Source organism: Agelaius phoeniceus, chromosome 2 (genome assembly GCF_051311805.1).
Source record: "Agelaius phoeniceus isolate bAgePho1 chromosome 2, bAgePho1.hap1, whole genome shotgun sequence".
In the NCBI taxonomy this organism is placed as follows: domain Eukaryota; kingdom Metazoa; phylum Chordata; class Aves; order Passeriformes; family Icteridae; genus Agelaius; species Agelaius phoeniceus.
This window is the reverse complement of record NC_135266.1, coordinates 60,908,900-60,934,441: the sequence shown is the minus strand read 5'-3', so window position 1 is coordinate 60,934,441 and position 25,542 is coordinate 60,908,900. Positions and strand designations below refer to the sequence as shown.

The following is a 25,542-nucleotide window of genomic DNA, read 5'->3' as shown; positions in this document are numbered from 1 at the left end:
AAGCACATTTATCTTGAATATGTGTTTAAACATAGTATTTTTGTAAGCTTTTGCTCCAGAATCAAAATTTATAAAGTGAAGAAGAGAAAAAGCTTTTGTAAAAATCTGTCTCAGTTTTGTTTTTGAAATTTAATAGGCAGTGCTATGAATCCTACTAATAATAATACTATATGCATTTTAAGAGTGATTTTACATTTATGAATTCTGTTTAAAAAACTCTGTTTTCCAAGAATGCTAATGAGCTGGACAGTACTCCTTTTTCTTTTGTTTACTCAACTTTCAGTCTGTTGAATAAAAAGGCTCTATGAAATCAGTAGTTCCAGTTATTAGCTTTTTTTGTGCATAAAGTGCCCAATATGACTCTCATTATTGGAGTTATTTAATGGTTTTCATGCTTTCTATGTACAGGAAATACAAAGAATATGATGCTTGAAAGAGGATTAAGAAAACATATGTCCTGTTTTGTCCTTGATATACTCAGAACATGCTGAAGGCTTAATTTGTACAGGTTGTCCTCAATTTTTATTGTATGAGGCAGCTATGAAACTAAGTAAATGCAAGGTTTGCTGGTTATTTTATTGGTAGTCAGATGTTTAAATCTACAATTGGTTATAATGAGCTGCAGAGATGGGTGATTTATTATTACACATGCTAAAGGCTGTGGTTCATTTCTTGTTTTATTTTAGACTGTCAGGCCAAGACTTGGCAAAGTCACCATGTGACATTTTCAATTTACATCTGTCACTACAGTCTGAATAAGTATACAAACTCTCTGCTTGGGTTTTAAATGTAAAATATATGGGCCATCTAGAATGTGAACACAGGTATCTACAATAAAAGTTGAAGTAAATGGATTTAGGACTTTTTGCAAGCAATTAATCATGAATATGCTTCCGGCATTATTTTAGAAGAAACATTCTAAAACCCAGAAAGTTGTATTTAATAATTTATTTCCTCACCCCTGGATTTTACAGCGCTTTGAGCTTCAAGATTCAGAAAAACACTTGTTTCCCAGGAAGATTACCAGAGTAGAAAGTGTACATGGAAACAAACCCTTTAAAGCTGATGTAACTGTCCAAATTGGTGAAAAAGAAGTGACATTCCAGGTATGAATTTATATATTCATCAAATATGTTTTTAAAAAACACTAACTTGTTTTCATCTCTTCAAGAATTTGACACACTTGGTAGTAAAAGTCATTTGCACTGAACTTTTTTTTTTTTTTGTAGAATAACACATGGTATTTATTGGAGACACATTTAGATACAGGAATATTAGTTTATGGATGCACGTGATTTTATTTCTAGTAAAGTCATAGTTTCCTCCATGGGAATCATTACATTTTGGATGAAAGAAAAAGCCATTCATTTTCTTTTTTTTTTGGTTTATTGGATTAGAATAGCAGAGAGTACTTATGATGTTCTTAATGCTGCTTTCCCTTTTTCTTTTTGTAAAAACAATAGTCTGTCTTTGTTTACACTTCAAATAAAATCTAATGAGTGCTTGGTAATGTTCCGACACAGGATGTTGGGAAAATGGAACAAAGTAATCACATCAAATATGATTAGTTTGAGTTTCTTCCAATGAAGTTTATGACCTGCTAGGTGGTGAAATAAGTTCTTACTCAGGAAACAGATGCTGATCTGAGAATTTGAAGTTAATGTTGAATTTGGAGAGTCTAGAGAGTCTGTAAAGAAGGTGAATTAATGGGAGTCAGAGAGATTATAACAACATTGGTGTGGAATACCACAAGAGAGTTTGTACCATGACAAAATGAAGAGGAGAATAACGGCAAATGGGAATTTTTCAGGAAGAGTTGAGTCTGTAGGAACTTGATTCAATTATTTCTGAAGTAAAGATTTTTGTTTTCATTTTACATATAGGTGATACATTCTGAAAGTACTTCCGCAGAATGCCTCTCTTATACTCTCTGAACAGGAGGGCATAAGAAGTTTGTAGATGAAACAGTTTCCAGACTAGAGCAGGAAGTGGAAATGTAGAGCAGAAGCCTTAATGTGGTGAACAATTTAATCTCTCCAAAGTTTGGGTCAAAGTAGTTCCTCCAGATTCTCACAATACTAATTGCTCTATCTCTTCCATGTTTCTCTGATGAGCAGTGTATATTGGTGACTTTTTATTATATGTCTCTTTCATGAACAGCTTGAAGTTCTTTGCATACCCCAATGCTGTAATTGTATTGATTCATATTTTGTTAATTTTTTTCATGAAGAGTGGGTGAAGGAGTTTGTCTATCAGAAATTACAGGGTTTAGTTTTGTGACAGTAGCAGTTTCAAGTTTGATGGATGACCATTATCAGCAAAATATTACGGTAGTTTTGGACAAGCATAACCTAGTTCACACAAAGCTTAGAGTTATCACAGTATAGCTTATTTAGCATTTTGATTTACTTTTTTTTTCTTATAGGTTCCAGCTGGAACTGGAATGTTAAAAAATCATTCTCAATCAGATACTTTCATAAGGACTTCCAGCCATAATCAACTGTTAGCAGAAATGATGCAATCCCATATGGTTAAAGATATGTGTTTAATTGGAGGAAAAGTAAGAATTTAAATTTCTATTCTCCCTTCTCCCCCATATCTTTAGAATTTAATCTAATTAATATTTTTTAACTTTTCAGGGCTGTGGCAAAACAGTTATTGCCAAGGAGTTTGCTGATATACTGGGATACAGCATAGAACCTATCATGCTATACCAAGTAAGGAAACTATCTGCTGATGATTATGCTTTAAATATGGTCTTAAATAGAGACTTCATCACTCCACTAAAGATGTTGGGTGTTTTTGCGAGCCCCAAGCCCTGTCAACCTTAAGAGCAATGTCATAGCCAGTGGTCATTTGGTACTTGTTTGGAAAGAATTATCTGTCTTAGGTTGTCTTAAACTCATGGCATAAACTGAAAAACTACAAGATTTAAAGGTAGAATTAATTAATTTTCTTGCTTTTCACACAGAGATCAGATGTGTAAGGTTGTCTCCATAACCCTGAGGAATGAAAGTGCTTAAATAAAATATGAAGTCAAGGGTCTCCTATGACCTTATGAGTCAAAATACACCAAATAGAACAGGATATACAGTTCTAAGTAATAATTGGCAATGCTGCAGGAAAACATTAGCATCAGGTTTAATGCAATACACTGGTCTCTTTCTTCGATCCCTTTTCTGCTTTAATTTTTTCCCAGACAGCATGGAGACCTCCAAAGAAAGAAATAGCATTGGCATCTGATTTAAAAATGTACTGGCATGTGGGGAGAAACATTGACAAAGATGGGTGGTGAGGTTGAAGGGTTAGAAAAGTGAGAGTGAAATAGAAAAGAGAAATACTGATGATGATGATGATAAAAAAGATAGTCTGTTTTATGTTCTCCTGCACTGCTGAGAACCTCCCCAGACAGGGTCTCACTGCTTTTCCTTCCCCCCCTGTGTGGCTTCAGCTGATAAGGGTGAAGACTTTGAAGCCCTGTCTGCCTAACTGGAGTCAGATGGATGACTTCTGCCCTTTTCTTATGCTTTAATGTGGCCAAGTGTGGGCAGATTTGGGTTGCAGGTCTACATATCCTCCTCAGTGTTATGCCATGTTCATATTAATATACCAGGATTCTCAGCAGTGCCTACTATCTTTTGTCTAGTAGCCTTTTGAAATAGGTGTATAGTTTCTGAGCTAGAACTCTGTGTCCAGTTGCTCTGCATACTTCTCTCTGTACTTGTCACTGTAAACACAGTTTTAAATCATCCTAGAAAAATAACTTCTGCAACTTGACAAACCTGCTTAAGGATGAGCACAGCCTAATTCTTGTATTGTTGCACCTGATACAATATTTGGTATTCACCAGAAAAATTAGATAATTATTTGCTTAAAAACATAGCCACTGTTTCTCAACTTCCTATTAGTATGGCTCCTATGAATATGAGCAGACGGCTTCATTTTTGGAGTCACATGAGCAGAGCTGACAGTGGAAGTATTTAGTAAACATCTTTCTTTGAAAGGGATCTATAATTCCTATAAAAATAAAATCTAGGAAAGGATTTGAGGTCTCACTGAAGGGAATATTTCCTTTGGTTTCACCAGGATTTAATCAAGCTCAGAGGGCAAAGAGGTTTTATAGAAAGGCTTTTGGTGATATCAAAACAGTATCAATAAAGCAAATAAATGACTGAAGGCTGCTTGTTCATTGTAAATTCCTGTGTAGCCAATACTAGGTGAGATCCACATACGTATCTATACATATAAATGTTTCCTAATGTACATGTGTTACATAAACTCAGAAGTTTTTACAAAAAGCAGTGTATAAAAATACATGAATGTAGCTGAGCTGTAAATAGAATTTCAGAATGCATTTGTTTTTCTAAAAATATATAACCTATCAGGGGCTTTGCTTAGCAAAGTAATAGGATAATTTAATGATGGAACAAACGTTAAATTTATACACTAATTCAGTAGTGAAGACTACGAAAGTTTGATAATGCTGTAAATTTAGCATAGTTTTGTACTTTCATACAAAAAAAATGTCTTCTGGGGTTTTTTTTCAGAGAGACATCATACAGTCCTAAATCCATCTCTAAAATTAAGGAGACTTTTCTTTGTTCTATAGTTGTTATTTACCTTCTGATAATTTTTGCAGGCACAAAGATGAGTAGAGAGACATTTACCTTTGGTCTGAAGCAATTGAACTGTTTCTGCTCAGGCTGACTGAAGAAATTAATTCTTGGAATTTTTTTAATATATGTGTATATATATATATATATATATATATAGTCTTTGCTTTTAGTATTTGCTTCGTTGTTCTTTGCAACTGAAGTTGATTGAAGGACCTGAATAGTGTGAAAAGGTGTATTTCTCTATATTGATTTCGCAGAAAACACAACTCTAAAAGTTTTTGTGTTGTAAGGTGAGGATCAAATTTACCTAAAGCAAACCTTTTGGAACATAGATCATCTCTTATACTAACAGTTGGCTGAGAGAGCAGTTCCTGTCTCATTTGGGATATCTGACATCATTATATGGATTTCTCATTATATGTAGTTCCATGTAGGTAGATTGCTGAGAAAGGAAACTCATCCTGATTAGGAAAGGTTTGTTTTTAAGTTGCCTCTTAATGCAGTTAAGCAACAGCAAATGAGAAGCAGTAGCCAGCTAGTGCTTTGTGGACTGTAACTAGGGAACTTTTAATCCAAATGCTTAAAATAAAATATTTTCTCCCCCCAGAATTTCAGAGGGGAAAAGAAGTAACAGTCGAAGTCATGTTATAACAGTTTGCCAGCAACTTGCTCCTTTTCTTCCCTAGCAAAAACAGTTTTGTAAGCACATCACTAGTGTTTGTGTACTGTGGTGTTTTTGTTTCTAGGACTTTTTTTTTGCCTGACCTCATAATTTTTCATTACCAAATCCTTCCAGTTTTTTATTTGAGAAATACTAACAAATGGTGAGTCCAAATAGCAGAAAAAGCAGTTAACATAGATTGTTCACCTCATGATTGCCAAGAACATGATTAGTACTACAAGCCATGAAAAATGGCTAGATTGGAAGCTTGTGTTGGTATTAGCTGCTAGAGGGAATGCAGAAGAAGTTACCTTACTTAGTTTTTCTCCTAAACATATTTTTTCCTATATACAAACTGCTCTAGAAAATAAACAATGAAATGTAAAACACATAAGTTATAATGACTGCTACAAATTAAAATATCTTTGTTTCACAAGGCAACATATTGTTGCCATTGCTTTGTCCAAAATAAGAGGAATAATTAATTCTTACACTTCAGTGACCTCCCCTCCAATGGGAGACCTTTTTAGCATTAGAGAATTGTAAGATTAGTTTTAATATCATATATTTAGTGATTTGAATGCAACTTTTTAAAAATTGAGTTAGGGTAAATAAATAAAAACAATAAATCACTGAGCAGGTACTTAGCCATAAAAAAAGCTCCTTACAAAAACTGGGCAGGTGTTAGCAATGGTATTCCTTTATAATCATCCCTTAATTGAATCTCATTCAACCATTTAAATCACAATGTTATTTTCATGTTATATTTCAGAAAATATTTTGCACAAAATGCTCTTCTGAGTTTATCTGCAGAAAATTAATGGATGGTTCTCATTGTTAGAATTAGAATTAGAGATGGACATGCTGTACAGCATACCAGGCTCCCAGTCAATTCATACTGTATGTTGTTTCATTTCTCTAGAGGTGAATTATCCAAAGGTGTGTTAGTTAATATTCATTACAGCATTTACTAGCTGCTGAATGCACAGTTCTTAAGCAAGTCCCAAGCCCACATTTTTTTCTCTTTTATAAAAATGTTTAGTGTCTAATTCATTAATAATATAGAAAAGAGTGTACACAGCAGTAAAACAAGAGAAATACAACAATAAAAATATGGTATGGTTTTGTGGATTTGAATGTGAGACTTTAAATTAGATAAATGTGGAAGCACTGAAGGAACCAGACTTTGAACTGTTATTTTAGGGCTTTTAAGGAAATGTAGAAAAAGGAAATTATTCAGGCTGTATGACGTAATGTATTCTATTTTTATTCTTTAAAGTTCAAAGGGTTTAGGGTTGTGAAAAAGATGTATGCAAAAGCTACAATTACAATAGAAAATATGTTTTTATCTGATTCTGGGTTGCGCTCACAGCACAGCCTGAGCAATGAATTTAATCTTCCAAGTCACAAAATTACTGTTATGTCTTTGTTTCTCTCATGCTTACCTGTTGTAGTGGAACATCTAAAATATGTGTGCTGGAAGAAATGCTAGATTTTTTCATTGGTTTTATTCCTTGAGTATTATTTTGTGCTACGCTATGAACCTTTGATAAATTCTATGTTACAGGCTCCTTTCTTACCCTGTTCATTATTCTCTGATGCTTCCAGCTGTATTTTCCTCCTGAGAGGTGGAATGTCATGCTGGTTTGTGTTCAAGATTAATGATAAAATCTTTGCTCCTTCAGGTGGCTTCCATATGAAAGAAATTATTCTTGTTTGCTCCAGGTGTAAATTGCTGCCCCCTTCTGTGCACAGGCTGTGTACAAGTTGTCATAGGCTTGTTTTGTTAAAGAGGCAGGGGGGAGAAAAGCTTTTGTTCTTGTTTCAAAGGGGTGATATTGGCAAGTCTAGAACTTCCAAAGACTATTTAGCATTTTGTGAGTAGCTTTGTGTGTGTATTGCTAATACTCTTTGGAAAAGTAGTTGAAGATTTCCTGCTAATCTTCCTTTATTCCTGGGAAGAACAGAAGCAGTTTTTTAAGGAGAAAGCATGTACTTGTAAATTAAGAGACTAGATCATAATTATATTCTTCTGATGGACTGATACTTCCAGGATATGACAGCTAGAGATTTGCTACAACAAAGATACACTCTTCCAAATGGAGACACTGCTTGGAGACCATCACCACTTGTCACTGCAGCTCTGGAAGGAAAGCTTGTTCTTCTTGACGGCATTCACCGAATTAACCCTGGCACTCTAGCTGTGCTCCAAAGGTCAGCATGGCAGCTTGGACAGGTTGGGTGCACGTGGTGTGTGTACTGAGTTCATGCATATTGAGACCTTAAGCTGCTGCTGGTGAATATGGCTTTGGAACTTCAGGAATACTGTAAAGATCAAGCTGAGCATTACAGTTTCAATGCTTAAGAGCTGAAGCAATTCTTTAATTTTTTGTAAACCTAAAATAATGCAGGAAATTTCAGCCGTAAGTCTGAATATTGGAATGAGCTAGATTTTATTCTAGAATTATGAAATCTAAAAATTAGTAATATTTGTTTAATAATTTTATAATGCAAGATGTCAGAAAACGTTTGAAACACTTTGAGTGCATTCTGCTTCTAAACAAGTAGGTTATAATATATGTTACACAGCATACTTTATATTGATTGGAAAGATCTCTTTCTAAACATTATTTCATAATTCAATAAAAAATAAATTAAACTTTGCAGAACACAGTAATAGCAAATACTATGTTAATAGTTATTTATACTGTTCAGTCAAATTTTTATGCCATTTCATATGCATCCATCATATACTGCCTTTTGCAAATCAGAGGACCTAGTGAGCTTTAAAAGCAGGTTACAGGAAAAGTATTTTCTTCTTTATATTATTATATATATGTGCAGAAGGATAGAACAGAGATTTATACTTGCCTGTGTTTTTCCCTTTTCATCTGTTTAGTGTTCCTTTCTGATTTTTAGTTTTGACATGTGCATGCATTATAGCTAATCAGCTTCTGCATATCACAAAATACAACCTGGGCTTGTATGTATATTAATCATTAAAGCCAGCTGAAAGATAGCATTTCAAGAAATAAAAGTATATTATTTGTTACAAGCATAACATAAAAGCAGTTTCATGCCATTTATGCACACTCCACGGTTAACACAGATTATTTTATTTTTCATGTTCTTACCATATGGATTTAAACTAAGTTGATTGACTTTGCACTAAAACTTATGTTATTTTACCTCCATGCCTGGATGCATCTGGAGTTGGTATCATTTTTTCTTTTTACTGAGGTATATTTTAACTGAGATAGCTTTTAAAAATACCTTTAGTTGTTACCTGTATTATAAAAATTAATCAAAGTTAAGATAGAGCTTATTCTTTATTTTTCAGACTAATACATGACAGAGAACTGACTCTTTATGATGGCACCAGATTGTTAAGGGAAGATAGATATCAAAACTTAAAAGAAGAATTACAGCTCTCTGATGAGAAGCTACAGGAGAGGTAAAGTATCAGCTACGACTATAGAATGCAAACAACATTTCAATTTTGTAATTTTTTCTCTAATAAAAAAAAATGCAAAGTGCTTTTCTGTTAAACTGATTCCTTCTAATTGCTGAGAGAAGCATCTTTTAAACATAAGGTTCCTCCTTAGCTCTATTTCTTTTTGTGGTATGGCAAAATTATATCCTGTTTAGAGTGCTTGAGCTAAAAGGAAAACATTCGATAATGTTTAAGAGAAGGAGATAGAAATTGAAAAGAAATTTTAACTAGATACAAAAATAGATATAAAGCTATATAGTACCTAATTTTGGAACATTTTATTAAAAGTCTTGGAAAATAAAGCTAAACTGTTACTTTCTTTTGCCTCATGAGCTAGAAAGCTGGTATTTAATTTACAATTAATGTGGGGCAGGAAATCCTAAGGATGGGTTGGGACCCATAATGCTTATTCTTTTTGTTCCTTTACTTCCACTTGTCTGCTAGAAACATTCCACAGATAGAAATGTTATGCTGCAGGGTGTGCATGTGTCCAAACTTTGAAGAGGCCTGATGGGTTTGTAGCAGGGGTGCATTCATGATATGCCACACGTTTTCTCTGAGTTGTCTTGATGAATCTGATTTTTTTCTTTGGCCTCCATAGTCTACCCTTTAGAAAAGCTGCTTTTCTTTTACTTCCTAGTTGTTTCCATATTTCTGGTTCCCTTTTCGATCAAAATACAGTGAGTTTAAAAAAAATAAGGCAAGAACTGCTCCTACAAAACCAACAAAACCCTCAAATTTCATTCTAAGCCTACTTGTTGCAAATTCTATCCAGTCTGCAGAGGCCATACACCTAGCTAGATGGTCATTTCCTGCATTTGTTTTATTTGTGTGAAGGACTATATATCAAGGAAATGTTCTATTTATCAGGATTTTAAGCACAGACTTTGAAAAGGGCAGGAAAAAGCTCCAAGAGCCCATCTGGCATGGTATCCCTACTTTGCATCACACTTTTTACTATGAAATATATCTGTTGTGCCAGTCTCCTCCCTGCTCTGTGTTCATAGTCCTGTCCAACATGCTTTCAGGCAGAATGGCAGTGGCTGTGCTGTTTTGCCTAGTACCCTTTAGTTCATATCCAATATACTCCAAAAACCTGGATAGCTCATCATACATTCATCTTCAGAGCTGCCACTCCTAGTGGATTAAATCTCTCTCACAAGAATAGAGATGTACATCTGGATCCTGCACATCCTTTTTTGTTCTAACAATGGCTGTTTTGGCAGTGGTCTCCCTTTAATCTTCATTATCTGTTAGACCATGAGCACCTGTTCAAGCTGTCTTCTTTAATGATTGTTCTGTAGACCCTTCTCCTTTGTGTCACCTGTGTATCTACTTTCCTTCTTTTTAGCCTCATTGAGTAACCCTTTTGTTCAGCTGTTCAGTGGCAGTTGTGCATTGTTTTGGCTACTTTGAAGGCTCCAAAAGTTGTGGGGTTTTTTGCTGTCCTTGAAAGGCTGTCTCTCTTTCCTTCACATCTCACTGTACCGTTTTTATTTAACCACCTCAATATTTTGTAATATAATGTTTCTGAGTTGCTAAGCTCTTAATTATCTATTTGACTGACAGTGATCTCTAATCCATAAGCAAAGTGTGTCTGTTGTACTAGACAAGAATGCATTTCTGATTAGTCAGAAATGGGGTCTCAGAAACAAACAGATACCCCATTGTGTAGTCATTCTTACGTCTGGTAGCTCAGTGGGACCATGTAGCGCCATCCTGGATGCAGATGAAAATTCTTGCTCCTGAATTATCTGAAGTCCATTTCACTGAGAATCCTCCTAGGTGAAGTTTTCATTCTGCCTTTGTTTTCTGTAATGACTTATTTTAAAAAGTGAAGTTAAAATAATGAAAACATATATCTGCTTCTTTGTTTTGGCTTTGTGCTTCTTTAGCATCACTGGATGACTCCTCTATATAGAGAGGTTGTTGTCCTCATCAACCCTTGACGAAATGAAGGTGTTCCAGGACCTCATCCTGATTTTGGTGACTTCCATATTCTGAAAACATCACTCACTGCCTTTTAACTGACTCCAGGATGCAATGTCAATAATTGCTGTTTGATTCCAGGACTGTATTTGTCCTTGCTACTCATCCTTTTCAGCAGTAGTTGTCAGTTACTGCAAACTTCAGTACCTTCCAGTGTTGCAGAATCCAGCAGAATTAGTCCATCAAATCATATCTGAGGTACTGACAGCTGGTTTAATCACAGATTTTAATCCCAACAGTGCTCACCATCCCTCCTTTGCCTGCAATACATTGGCTTTGGAGAAGCTACATAGAGTATGTTGTAATATGAATTTATTAGCAGACTGGTTGGGCAAATTCTTACACAAATCACAACTGGGAGATGCTCTCCATATTGATGAGAGACATCTCTCTTGCTTCATGCCAGTGACTGTGACTAGTGGCCTTAGCTGGATTTCTGAGCTTTACTTACCCTGATTTGCTGGATTTGACTAAAGTAATTTCAGTGTGACTGCTTTTTGCCAGGCCTGTGGAATAGATGATGTCATTCTCAGTTTTGTTGGGACTGAATCTGTAATGTTTGAGTGACACATTGTCTACCTAATTGTCCAATAAGGGAATTTGGAAATTTTTTCCTGCAGGTTTAGTGCCTTTAATCTTTAGTGCTTCAATAGTCAAAATACTCTTATGTGTAGTAGAAGAGAAAGAAGAAGAGGATCAAGGTGTTTTCTTGTGTTTTTTTACTAAAGGGATGGTGTTTCAGATCATGCTGTGATCTTGAGAAATCACATGCCTCTGTGTACAAATGCAAACAGTATTACAGTAGAGAATGTGAATGTGCTTAAACCATGATGATGTTATTTGAGGTGCCAGACAAAGAGGAAAGTATGGTTTGGTTTTCAGATTGTTTTCAGTTTTTGCAGATTAGAGCACTATTATTCATATGTCATGTATTTGACAACATTTCAAAGTTTTATTACTTTTGTAAGAGCTAAAAAAGTATATTTTGATTTTAAATTAGGTTAATTAGTGTCATTGAGTAATATGTTCACTATTATTTCATGACATTTCTACATCTGTAGAAAAATTTCCATTTTTCTAAGAAGGGCTTCTGGCTGGTGGATAAAATAGCTCTTTCAGGAGTGACAAGTGCAAGCAGTACATTGCCTTTGGGATATTCTGGGATACTCCTTGCCCTGCTGAAAGGGCAAGCTGCAAAGTAACTAGCGGTGGCCACAGAGTCCTTTTTCCTATATTCTTTATTATGCCAGTTTGGCTGTGAAGTTAAGTTACCAAATGGTTGCGGAACTCATTCGCTCCTCTGAGGAAACTAAGAATTCATGTTCATGAGTTTAAGGAGAAGAAAAAAGCTGCCCTTGAGAAAGTGACAGATGGTCCTTAAAGATATTTTACATAGAAGGAAATTATAGCTGCTGATAACTTATTCATTTAATGATTGCATGATTCATTTCCCTGAACAAGTTCAGAGAGTAAAAGAAAGTGTGTCCAAGGAGTGCGTATCCAAGACTTCTGCATAGAATTTCTGTAATCATCCATTACTTCACCCAGACAGATACTGTAAAGGTAGCACACAGCCTTTACAGATCCAGCAGTGAACTGTTTGTTTGTCTCAGGATGCAGTATATAACCTGTTTGTGTGGGTATACCCTCTCAGCACACACAGATGCTTAGTTTTTGGTGTGGTGAACAGAAAGGCAGCTATTATAGGGAAATCTAGGAGTAGATACATAATAGGATAGTTGAAGAACTAAAATAAGTCTCTCATAATGCATTAGTGGTTTTAATGCCTTGCAGAGAGTGGATTCTTTTCTATGTGGTTAGGTTGAAAGGGAATGCACAGTAGATGAGACAGATGTATGAAATTGTGGCACAGAGTAAATTTAACAAGTAATAGAGTTTTTAATTGCTTACATTTTTTAGCTTTGACTTCATTTGTTGTTTAGGGGTTTGGCTTTTTTCCAGTTAAATGAATTTTAAGATAAAGGCATCTGTTAATGTTGGACTATGCTGAAATTTAAAAGAAACAGCAAAAAAATAACAATAGGTCATTTTGGTTCTAGGGTTGGAATAATTCCCAACTTACAAAATTTGATAGAAAATGAGATTTATTAAATCATATTACAGGAAGAGATAATCAAAAATAGTTTAGTCTTACAAAAAGTGGCATTAGAAATGCCATTCTGCATTTTTTTTATTCTATTTTTTTTATGAGAAGCTTCAGTTGCTCAGAATCATGATCAATAACAAGAAAATCTTTCCCTAAAATCACCCTGATCTATGTGTGTGATTTTCTTTATAAGAGCAATGGTGGTAATCCTTGGCTGAAAAATTAAACAGTGATGTCAAAGGAAGAACATTCATTTTATTAGGAGAATGCCTTGCTGCCTGTATTGTCAGTAAATGTTTAATAGAGAGAGGGACAGACTCTTTGCATGAATCAGTTAACATCAAATCTTCCCACTTTGTTTGAGGCTCATTAATTTAAAAGATGCCAAGTTTTTAACAAGTTACATTTACTTTGTCTTCATCTGTAAAACCCACAAGATTTCTTGTCACATCAAAGATTTCTTTTCTATGACCTACAGCTTCATGTAGGAGCTCTCCATATTGTGCTCTTTTTGAGACTTGATCTGTAATGTGATGGAACAACTTTGAAGCTCTTCAGTTGTGCTGATGGAAGATGGGAACTTAGAGAGCACTGCAGAACTGAGTCATTCATGGTGTTTGTTTAATAATACACTTAGCCTGATATTTTCAGCATTGCAAACTTCACTCCAAACAATAGGCTTTTGAAATAGCCAAAATTTTTTTTCATGTTTACAACCTGGAAACCTACAGCAGTGATGTTGTCCAAGTCTAGAGAGTACATCAGTGAATTGAACTGATATCACCAAATTAGCTTTCCCTGACTTTGCATCTCCTCTCCTCCCACTTCTTTCCGTGCCCTCCCTGGCTGTCCCCACCAAGCCCTTTGAGGGCAGTGACTAGGAGGTGATACAAAAGAAATACGATTCCTTCACCTTAAAAGTTGACTCCTTGTGTTCTCTTATGGTGTTTTAGAAGGGCCAGAATTTGATGGATATCTGGAGGAGGGTTGCTTTTTTTTCTTAGTAATGTTAGGGAAGGTAAGTCTGAAAGTATATGTATTTATCCTATCTAGGAAATGTTTTCTTCTGTAATAAAGTTGGCTAATGTTCCCTGACCTTCTTTTATGCTTAGTGACAGTGACATTCCCATTGGTTCCTCTTTCATGTGATGTTTTTAGACATCTATTTCTATTTTTATCAATCAGGGAGTAGCTTCTAGGCTTATGACTTTCAGCTGAGAAAAACTCATACCACTGCCTTTGTTTTCTTTGATACAAGAGACTGCTGTAATTGCCCTGTTGTATCACAGGTTTCTTGTTATGATGTACAGATGAGCCAACTATGCAGTAGGTTTGTCAGTTTATGTCTTCAGTAATTTGTATGGAAAATTACATGGTAACAGCAATATAAACTGCCTAATCAAATTTCACTTGCTTTTTCCAAATGAACATCCTGTATTTTAATAAGAGTACTGTAAAAATAGTTGATGAAAACACGTCCATCTTGGACAAAATTTGACTGGCTTTTGTATTCTGATGTGTTACTCCATTGTTTCTGCTGCTTCTGGAGATGATCTCTGTTGGTCAAAGCATGGTGCTAATAACACCAAGGTCACAGGTCTGATCTCGCTATGGGTCATTCACTTGATGAGCTGGACTTGATGATCCTTCTGGGTTGCTTTCAGCTCAGAATATTCACTGATTCTGTGAGCTTGCAGGTGTGCTGATTAATGAGTACCGATGAGTGCCCAGTCAGAGGGATACAAGGGATACAAAAGATGTGAAGGTGGCAAGATATCAAAATCCAAGGCAGCAGTCTTTTAGTGCCCTAACATACACATCTAAAAGTTGTATATTTAAGTCTGTGTTGCAAGTTCCTGTTATCTTCAGTGGAGTCAAGACTGTTAGTTACCAAATCCTCAAGTGAGAACTGGGAAACACTGACTGAGGGTAGGAGGCCAGTCCCATAAAGAACTAAAAAACAATAAAAGTACCTTTTACAGCCAGGAACAGTGTGTGTTTTTTCACAGGAAGCTGTGGAGGCAGATAGGATGAAGAAGGGAAGTTCAGAACAGTATTAGAAAAAAATTTTGGGCAAAGAGAAATTAAAGCAAATAAAGTTCTATCCTATGATGCCTTTGAAGATATGGTTGGGGGTGCTGAAAAAATATGAGAGGGGCAGAGTACTGGTTGTGGCTAGACTTTTGTGCTTGGTTGATTTAAGGAGCCAGGACAGCAATTCTGAAGTTCTTGTGAATCTCAATCTTCCACTGGAAAGACCTTTCTCCTCATGCTGACTCTAAAATGAGCCAGGGGTGAAGTGACTGGTTTGGTCTTTGAAGCATAACTTTCAGGAGTGTTATGAAGTTAGACATATTAATCCAAGGACCACAAAGAGCATCTGTAAGGGAATGTTCCTAAACTGTTACTAAATTCAGCTCTTCACAGTATCTAGGCAAATCTCTACAGTGTCATCCTTTCTGTCAGTCTAATTCAGTAAAAGAAGTTACTCATTACTGCAGCTCTGATAGGTCTGCTTTTGTCCCTGAGTTGCCTGTGAGAGACCCTATTCTAGGTAAAGCACTTGTCAAAGTCCATGGAATGAGTGAGATATGCCCATTTCAGACATACAGCACAGTACTCTGTAGCTTAGTTGGTGGTAATTGTCCATCTTGAGGCATGCAGGTCCTGTTGCAAATGAAGAGACTTGAGTAGACTTATGAGCATTAAAAAAGTGTGTAAATTTTAAAAATTTCAAGTCGCTTATGCAGCCTGTGTCTTTTTTTAAAAAATAAAGTTGCATTGCAAATGATCTGGATATGATATTATATATTTCAGTACAATAATTTATCTTCTTCTCATTTATTGTAAAAATTAAATCTGATATTCATTCCTTAAGCCAGGTAATGCATTTTTAAACTCTTTTTTTGCAGGTCTATCTTTCCTATCCATCCTTCTTTCAGAATAGTGGTCTTAGCAGAACCTCCTGTCATTGGAAGTACCACCCAGCAGTGGCTGGGTCCAGAGTTTTTGACACTGTTTCTGTTTCATAATGTTCGATCTTTAAGCAAGAGTGAAGAAATTGAAGTTATTAAAAAAATGGTAAGTACATTCAGTACTTTAGGCACTTACTGGCTTATTGAACAGGATTATTTGCTTCATATAAAATATATTGCTATTTCAATGTAGCATAAAGGAGCTGTTTTTGAAGTTTATCAAAGCAACATACCTGCTTATCTTTTAATGACATAATTCTTATTTTAATATCAAATGCTGCTGTAATAAAAAATACTCTTTGTCATAAAGCAACTGTGGCGACTCTATGGTTATTGCATACATGAAACTTGGATATCTTGCAATAAGATTAATACTGTTTTTCCATTCAACCAGATTCCAAATGTACCCAGTGCTGCTGTGGAAAAGTTGTTGTCAGTAACACACAAGCTTCGGGAGACAAATGATGCCACTGTAAGCCCTTCTTCTTCTTTTCTCTTTGCATTTACTGTCTCCTGCTGTGACTGTCTTTACAAAGGCTAGGTGAAACATGCTAAGCTATAGTGTTATTTCAAAGGCTGCCTGATTGGAAAACCAGCCCCAGAAAGCTATTGCTGGCAATTACTGTGCTGCATACTATAAACTTCTTTGATTTATGATGTATGTATTTGGAATCTCCCTAAGTTGTAGGAATTTGCACAAATCCCAGAGAATCAAAAACATAACACAGTGAGTCTAGGTATGTGGCTTAGAGTGAAACATGCTGAGGTGCCTTTTGAATGTGTATGGATAATAATCACATGTTCAGGTATTTTTTTATTACTTTGCTTAAGTAATTGGAAAATTGATAGCTGAGGTTATTGGGGCTTTTTTTGGCAATACGAGCTATGTAGTCATTATAAAATGACAATGGGCAGCAGCAGAGATTCAGAAAATAGAATGCTCCAGAACTCCTGGCTGCATTGCTGCTAGAGGCTATTCTGTTAAAGAAGTAATGTCAGGAAAAATAAGTTCTGCTGACAAAGTGACAACAGAATTCTTTAAAAATACAGTTACATCATGGTGAAAAGAAAAAGAAATTATTGCTATGGCAGCTAAAACACAGCATACCTTTGATGTAAGTAAAATGTAAAAAATTTTTGATGGAATCCAGCAGTACCAGCTTAACTGGTACTTAAGAAATTTAATTTGTTGTCCTTAGTTTTCACTATTTTAACATTGATAATAGTTTTTGTAGTTTTTCTATTTAAGAAGCTGAGAGAGGCTGTTATGTTCTTTTGAGCTTAAAAAAAGTAAGAAAAAATTGACTTTTAGGTACACTGTTGGGGCAGTTGTTATAATCATCGATTGACCTTCCTACATCTAATGTATAAATGTATCAGTTTTGACATACTTGGAGACATACCATGCCTGAATAGAGCACCACAAAAATCTTTTCCATATATGTGGATATCTGTAGAATTGTGAAATATCTAAATGAATTATGTGATGCTGAATGAGAAGTAAGTCACAGTATGGTTTGAGAGAGGATTCTTGTAGATCAGTGGTGACATGAGACATGTTGGAGACAGCACACCTGTGCAGAGAGATGAAATGTGTGCCTAATGTACATTAGGCTATTTATAGGGTTGGCTAAGTAAATAAGTGTCTGCCAGAGATTATACTGAAATATTAACCATTGTTTAAAGTTGTTTTGTTAACAACAGAATACCTGTAAACTATTCACTCTGTGGGCATTGTCCACATCATTGTAATTGTTTGCTTGATTTACAATAGAATCTGGAGGCCACAATCAAGATCCTGTTGAATTAGATGCCTCATAGATACATATTTAGAAAATTGTCACTCACACAATTTTATGTTTGCAGTTGTTCAATATAAAAAAAACCCAAACAAATCAGGTAATAGAGGAGGAAATTTTGTTGACAATACTTTCAACAACCAGTTGGAAATACTCAGAAGACATGATACAACTTTTCCTCAATGGTCCTATCCTCCATGGATAGTAAGGAGAGAACATATACCCTTGCCCTTGCTTCAGGCATGGCTGAGTAGGTCTTGAAGTAACTCATGAAATGTCATCATTTACAGTGCTTGCTTGTAAACTATGGTTGTTCAGAAGATGCTTCACAATCTTCTGTCAGTGAAAGCAGGAGAAACAGGAATAGTAATCTTTGCAGTAACCCCTGTCTAAATAATTCTTGCTCATTGCTCAGAGATATGCTAAAAAGCATTATTCTTTCCTTTCTCATAATTTGAGAGAAGTTTTGTGTGATTTCATAGAGCTGACTTTTTTTTTTGCAGTTAGAAATTTTATATAAACTTGTGTAAACCCAAACAAAACATTTTGAAATTACCTAATTAAAATATTTCACTTGACCCAGGCAAAACATGGCGTGACTTATCAGATCACACTCATTGTTGTGTGTTTCCTGCTAAAATAAGGAACCTATTTGTATTAGATACCTTCATCCGGTAGATATAATTATAGAATGATTTCTTTCTCAGTCTTTGGATCCTTCTTTAAATACATGGTTGCTTGTTTTGTGATTCTTTCTGTTTGGTTTTATAAATTTTGCTGTGTTTGTTTGAGGTCTGCCTTCCCAAGCATTGAATAATTTCTGTAAATCTTTGCTGGTTCATATCCAGTTTTAGCATTTGTTTTAATATGTGGACAACAGCAAAGGACACAGTGTTCCAGTAATGGCCCGCCCAGAAGGCGTGTGCAGAGGTGATACAATCTCCATACTGCTGCCCAGTGTTGTCTTGTTTATATGTCTAAGAATCCTGCCAGACCTTTTTGCCAGAGCATTACATGTGGAGCTCATATTTAGTTTGTGAAGAGCAGATGACTTTTTAGCACATTGATCCTTTCACAGTAACTAACCTGCTTTTTATTGCAGATATTAAAGTTAGGGTTTATATTGCACATAAAATTCAGCTCACAGCACATTTTTCTTCCTGTTGCTTATCAAGTGATATTTTAAGACTAATCTTTTGGTGTCATAATGATTTCCATGACAGTGACTTACTGCAAAAATACAAGCTTGCCTATTAAAGTGCACGATTTGCTGTAGAAGGCGCAAAACATCTATGAATCAGGAGCAAAGTTGAAATTATTCCTTTTGGATTGCATTTTTCTCCTGACTTGTTTGCTCTTAATCCCTCACACGGATTGAATAATTAAACTACCCTGTATTCTTTGACAGGCACAGTCACTGGCCTCGTTTTTATCTACTCGACAACTGTTGCGAATTTGCCGTCGACTGTCACAACATCCAGATGAAAGCCTTTATGATGCTGTTAATAAAGCCTGCCTTTCCAGGTAGAACTGCTAGATTTGGTGGAAGTTCCAAGAGCTTCTTGGTCAATGGCTAACATGCAAGATAGCTTTTAACGTGTTTTAGTAATTAGCGCAATTGCTGTCTTGCTCCTTGAGGTTAGTAATTTCTTTAAGAATATTTCTGTGGTATTATCAAACCTGGAAGATAAGTAGAAAGGATTTGGTACGCTTTTCCCATCTTTATGAAGATATGTCATTACATTATATAAATTTAGGTCACCATTATCAGCATAGCTTCACTGTCTAAAAACACTCAAAGCAGAGCCATATTAATATCTAGTTTGACTTAGGTTTCATGGACACTTGGTTTCAGTTCTAAAAGCTGTATCTAGAAGAGTTACAAGAGTTTTGTTTGCTTTGAGATTTTGTTTGTGGGTTTTGGTCTCTTTGGGGATTTTATGGGGTTTTTTCCTCTTCAAAAGAAAGCAAGTTGTTATTATCAAAAGGTTTGGAAAACTGAAAGGGTCTAGTTCTAGACACCATAGAGCTTACTCTCTCTCTGAGATCCAAGTGAATTGAGTAATGAGAAAAGGTATTTCCAAAAGCAATTTTTTTCTGTTGTGGCTCTTACTTGTAATAGATGAGGACATTACATGCCTCCTGTTCTAAACCACCCTCCATTACAACTCTATTGCAATATTTGATAATACTGAAGCCTTTAAAAAAGAGTGCACCACCACAAGTGTAGTTCACTGCCTATGAAAGAAGCTCAGTTCCTCTCCTTGGGGACAGGTGAAATGTGGAAGAATTTTTTGTGAAAGGAATAGACATTCAGGATTTGGAGGTGCAAGTGAATCTTCATTTTAGATTACCAATTACATTAGTTTTAGATTTTTAGATTACAGAAAATACTGAAAACTTTTGAAAGAAAAACCCTTAAAATACAGCCTCCCTATTATTCTCCTTCTTTTAGATTTTTACCAAACCTTGCCAGATCAGCTTTACACAAAAATCTGCAGGATTCTGGTATTGAAACAAGTCCAGATGACACAGAAAAACTAGAGGGAAAGGATTACACATGTAAGCTTCTGCTATGTTTTTTTTCCTGCTCTGCATGAATGTTACTCAAATTGCTGGATGTATAAAGGTGTACTAGTTATCCTCAAAATTAAATGTAATTTGCTTCATTTGTATCTCTGACTTTGTTCTATCAGACCGTGTTGCTGCTCTCAGTATATTGTAATGTCTGCTGAGTTCCCTGCTCATAGAATTTTGTTTTCCATCATGTTTAAGTGTTTCTCAGTCTGTAAGATCCATGGTCTCAGGCTTTTAGTACTGCTTTTTCATTTTTCATCACTGATAGTTAGTCCTCTGTAGAGTTACAGCCTTAGTTTGATCTTAACATTTTTCTGTTCTGTTTTTTTACATCGCTGCTTTCTCTCCCCTCTTAAAATCACCTTTTTTTTTTTTGAGATTCTTCTAGAAGTTTTGTGCCATCATTTGCTTTCATTCTTGCACACACTTCTTTGTTGTTCTCTTTATTCTCTTTAAATTGCTGTAGTAGTTGCATGTCACCTTAATCGAGCAGGTCTTAGTTTCTTTGGCTTATCCAACTTGTAATCAACTGTAGTCGCCTTCAGGGCCATGCATATATTTCTGCTTCTGCCATTTTTCTCACTTCTGCTTTCTCATTCCTGTATGACCCCCTTTGTGCTAGCTCTATATCTTTTCATATCCTCTGTCAGGCAGCATACTATGAGCAGTTTGCCATTTTCCATTCATATGTTTTTCCTGTTCTCTGCCTCACCAGTGTTATCTCTGCTCTTGTTCTTCTGAATGTTTGTTCCCAGTTTTGTGATGTATTAGATTGCTGTATTTTTACTGTATTAGATTGCTGTATTTTTTAGATCTGTGTGGTGGTAAACACATCTTTGGTTTTAATTAATGTGGATTTCTATTTTTATGAATTTATTAATGTCTGTGTATATAGAAGTACATATTTTATATGATATATTAATATATAGATTTTATATCTTTTATATATATCTTTTATATCTTATATATATATTATATGTCTTTTATAAGATATATTAATGGATATATAGTTTCTATTATATCAGTACAATATGTGTATGCAAGTATATACAAATATCTATGCAGCCATATGTATATACATATATATCTGCAACCATCTATCTACTATTGTATCTCTTATTCACATTATATATAATCTGGATACATCTCTTGAATTTTCTGTGTTTCTCTATTTCATGCCATAAAGGCAAACAGCTAAAAACATCTGTCTAGAAATAAGGGTATTTTTAGTTTTATACCATGCCAGATTAAGAAATTAGTAGTAAAAAAAAAAAAATTATTGCATTTTTTATTAATTACACTTATTTTTTATTTTCCTAAGTACTGAATTTATGGTTCTTTTGGTCTATGAAAAGTTTTTAATGTACTTTTTTCTCGGGGCTGTAGTTGAGGGGTATTTCAACTATGCAGTGCTGAAAGGGAGAATCAGCAGTGGCTCTGTGCTGTTGTGGTAGGTGTGCTCCCCCTCTCAGCTGAGCCCCCACACAGCTTTGTTACCTCATGTCCGTGCCTCACTCCACAGTGGGACAGGGGAAGACAGAAGAATGGAAGTGTGAAACCTTGTGGATTGAGAAAATATAGCCTAAAAGTATTGGTGATGTTCCAGTAATACAAGGAGAGTGTCAAATTAGACTAAGGCAGTGCTCACAATTTCTGATATTTCTTATGGTCCTTTTCGTGTAAGATCACCTTTTTATCATTTATTGTAATACACTTCTTTACAGTTTTAAAGAGAATTCAAATTCATGATAATGCAGCCTTTTGTAAATTGATACTCTTCCAAGTGTTTTCTTTCTTTAGATAGAAATAATTAACTGCAAACCAGAGCCTTGTTAGAATCTGTAAATCGTTACTTGCGAATGTTAGGTATTGATTGCATTGTCTGCTTAGAAGATGTTGTAAGAAATACATTTGTTTGTTTCCTGGAAAATGACTAGGTGAAATAAACAACGGGATTCTGAAGATAGGCTCTGTGACCATGCCAATATATAACTCAGCTGAGAAAATGAAGGTGCCAGATGTTTTGTTTTATGAAAATGCACAAGTAAGTACAAATCTCTGACTTCTGAGTTAGAAAAGTTTGTTAAATGTGTACTAATGGGTATGCTTATATGTGTAGTAAATAATGTACTAAATAAATTTTAAGGATATATTTCTGAAGTAGTTTCCTTAGTCTTAAATTTTTCTCATAGCATTTGGTGGTCATTTTAGACATATCTTCAGCCCCATGTGAAGAGATTAGAACAATTCTGTTGAACATTTTGTTTGTTTACTGCTGCTGGACTGATCCACCCTTAGGGCTGGATTGTAGATTGCATCCTAAGACTGTGTTTTACAGGCCTGTTGCATAAAGTTGTACCTTCCTGGGGTGGGTTGACCTTGGCTGAACTCCAGGTGCCCACCAAGCCACTATCATTCCCCCTTCCCAGGTGGAGAGGGGAGAGAAAACAGTCTGGAAAAAAACTCCTAGGTTGAGATAAGGCAGTTTATTAAGAAAAAGCAAAAGCAAAAATTTTTGTGTGCACAATCAAAAAGAAAAACCAACAATTTAAATCTCTACTTCCCACTAGCAAGTGATGTTCAGCCATTCTCCAGGAAACTGTGGGCTTCAGCACATGTGGTGGTTGCTTGGGAAGGCAAACATTGTAAATAACAAATGCCCCCCACTCCTACTCCTTTTCTTAACTTTTGTAGCTGAGCTGATGTCATATGGTATGGAATATACCTGTGGTTACTTTGGGTCAGTTGGCCTAGGTGTGTTCTATCCCAGGATTTTGCCTACCCCAGACTACTGATGGGGGGGAAGTGCTGGGGAGACAGTGCTGGTGCTGTGCCAGCCCTGCTCAGCAGGAGCTAAAGCACCGGAGAGGCCGCCTCAACTCAGGACAGAGTGGGACAATCCCCTCCCTTGCCCAGCCGGTGATGCTGTGCCTGATGCCCCCAGGACAGGGTTGGCCCTCCTGGCTGCCAGGGCACTGCTGACTCACGTTCAACTTGCCATTGACCAGGACCCCCAGGTCCCTTTCCATGGCACTGCTCTCCAGCCTCTCATTCCCCAGTCTGTCTGTACATCCAGGGTTGCCCCATCCCAGGTGCAGAATCCGGCACTTGCCCTTGTTGGACTTCATATGGGTGATGATTCCCCAGCCCTGTGATTTGTCAAGGCCTCTCTGCAGGGCCTCCCTGTCCTCAAGGAAGTCAACAGCTCTTCCAGTTTTGTGTCATCTGAGAACTTGCTTAGCATCCCTTCCCATTCTTTAGTATCCCTTCCAAGACAATTACGAAGATGATGAAGAACAGAAGGCTTAAGTTGGAGCCCGGTGGAACGCCACTACTGACTGATGTCACCCCATTCACTACAACCCTTCATGCCCAACCAGCTCCATCTCAGCCAGACCCAATACTCTCCTTTACATTAGAATTAATATTGCATATTTGAAAAGGAAGGAGAATAGTACTTAGAAAAGTAGTTATTAGAGTTATTAATTATTTCTTTTAAATAGTTTAGCTTATTAATTAGGCATTAGTGCCAATTAGTTCATAGTAGTAGTAAAGAGTGGTTAATAAATACAAGGAAAAGGAAGGGCTTTGTGACCAGGCTTTTTGGTTTCTCCAGCACCCCATTTTGTAGAGCAGCTTTCTTCTCTGTCTAGCATAAAAGCCTAGGAAGAGATTTACTCTCTTGGTTACCTTTAAAATATTTTCCTACTGAAAGGCAATACTGATAGCATGATCTTGTGAAATACTTTGCTTTTAGGGGCCTGGTATGGATTTCCATACTTTCTTTTCCTAGTCTTTTTTGTACCTCATGTATAATTTTGCCCCAGAAAGACTATGCTATGTGGGTATCACCTATTGAAGGTGATGACAAGCCATGTAAGGGGAACAGATGACAGACTTCATCTTCCCTACTAACATTTCATGTGAGATTTTGTTCTGTTACCATTTTGATAAAGCATATAACTTGTGTCTGTTGGAAAGGAAATCCTGAGTTCTCCTGGGACTTACCACCTGCTTTGCTTTTTCCACCTTCTCACTTATAGCTTCAGAAAACTGTAGACAAAACTGCATTCAGATTTTATTCAGTGAACCTCTGTTAAAATTGCTGCAGAGAACCTCTGTTAAAATTGCTGCTGCTCTGTATCTTTCTTTGAATAGATATGCCTGCTAAAAGCTAAAGGAAACAGCAACCAAATACCAGTCAGGATAGGTGTTCCAATTTCTAAATGAATTCTACTCTTATTTTCTGTATTGATACTTTTCAGTTTGGTGATTCAAGTGCTACAATGATCATTTAACAAAACCTGCTGGAGAACAAATTTTATTTGAGTTTAGTGCAGTGCTTTCTTACCTAAAGCTACAGAAATAAACTGAAAACAGAGAAAAAATATGTCCTCAGCCCTTTGTAGTGCTGCACAGTGTAATGAAACACATAGATTTTTGCCTTTGTATGTTTGGTCTTGAAACAATTCACATTACAGTGAAATTTAATATTGCCATAAAACATTGCTGTTGGTCCACAACAGGTGTCATAGGGATGGGAATAATTTTTTTAGGTAATATGCCAAATGCAATTTTCAGACAAGGCACTGGGGAACATGGATTGATAAAGGTGATGGATGTGTCTACTTACAACTCCTTTGCCTAAATAGGTAGTATTAAATGTCTGCAGGTATCATAATACAATGCTAATTTAAGTCCTGGTGCAAAAAAAGAACCAACAAAAGAAGAAGTATCAATACATAGTATTTCTGGTGGTAAGCTGCTTTGCAAGGGAACCATACTGTATGTATATTTTTTAATTTAGGATAAAAAAAAGTCATCAAAAGGATTGTATTTGTGCCTTAGAAATAAAATTTAAAATTGTAAGCAGTGTGTGTGGTAAACTGACTTACTAGAATTTCTCCTATATCTGGTCAAATTTATTTTCCTCAGTTATAAATTTCTAGTGTATACACATGCAAAAAATTATTATAATTTGCCTTGAAGTGCTCTCCTTAAATGGTGTGTTGAGCATTCAGTAGTCTTTTGAAATGCCTGGTTAGGATTTCACGGTATTAAGCTATGTTTACAAGAGTTTCTTTCCCCACCCCCAGCCTGTGTTCTAGACAGATTTGGAAATTTAAAATATCCTTCACACAGAAACAAAGGGGTTTTATGTTTAGAAATTATAAGCAAGCTGCTGGTTTTTAATTTTTATATTAATCAAGTCCTAGAGATGAGATGATAATGTATTTATTTAAGGACAATCATTCATTTCTCTAAGTAGGTTGACTGACCTACTTACAGATGACCTATTTTTACTAGATACAGTGGAGAAATATA

At 35.8% G+C, this 25,542-nt stretch overlaps 1 protein-coding gene across 2 annotated transcripts in view; it reads left to right on the top strand.

Moving 5' to 3' along the window:
• Positions 1 to 25,542, top strand: part of VWA8 (von Willebrand factor A domain containing 8) — a 184,285-nt gene that overhangs the window by 49,555 nt on the left and 109,188 nt on the right. For both annotated transcript variants that reach the window (XM_054628163.2, XM_077173657.1), the window contains 10 exons: positions 975 to 1,106; positions 2,426 to 2,560; positions 2,640 to 2,717; positions 7,331 to 7,491; positions 8,618 to 8,731; positions 15,779 to 15,947; positions 16,236 to 16,313; positions 19,049 to 19,164; positions 20,096 to 20,202; positions 22,155 to 22,261. In XM_054628163.2, the coding sequence (XP_054484138.2) occupies positions 975 to 1,106; positions 2,426 to 2,560; positions 2,640 to 2,717; positions 7,331 to 7,491; positions 8,618 to 8,731; positions 15,779 to 15,947; positions 16,236 to 16,313; positions 19,049 to 19,164; positions 20,096 to 20,202; positions 22,155 to 22,261 (1,197 nt within the window). The remainder of the gene's footprint in view (positions 1 to 974; positions 1,107 to 2,425; positions 2,561 to 2,639; positions 2,718 to 7,330; positions 7,492 to 8,617; positions 8,732 to 15,778; positions 15,948 to 16,235; positions 16,314 to 19,048; positions 19,165 to 20,095; positions 20,203 to 22,154; positions 22,262 to 25,542) is intronic.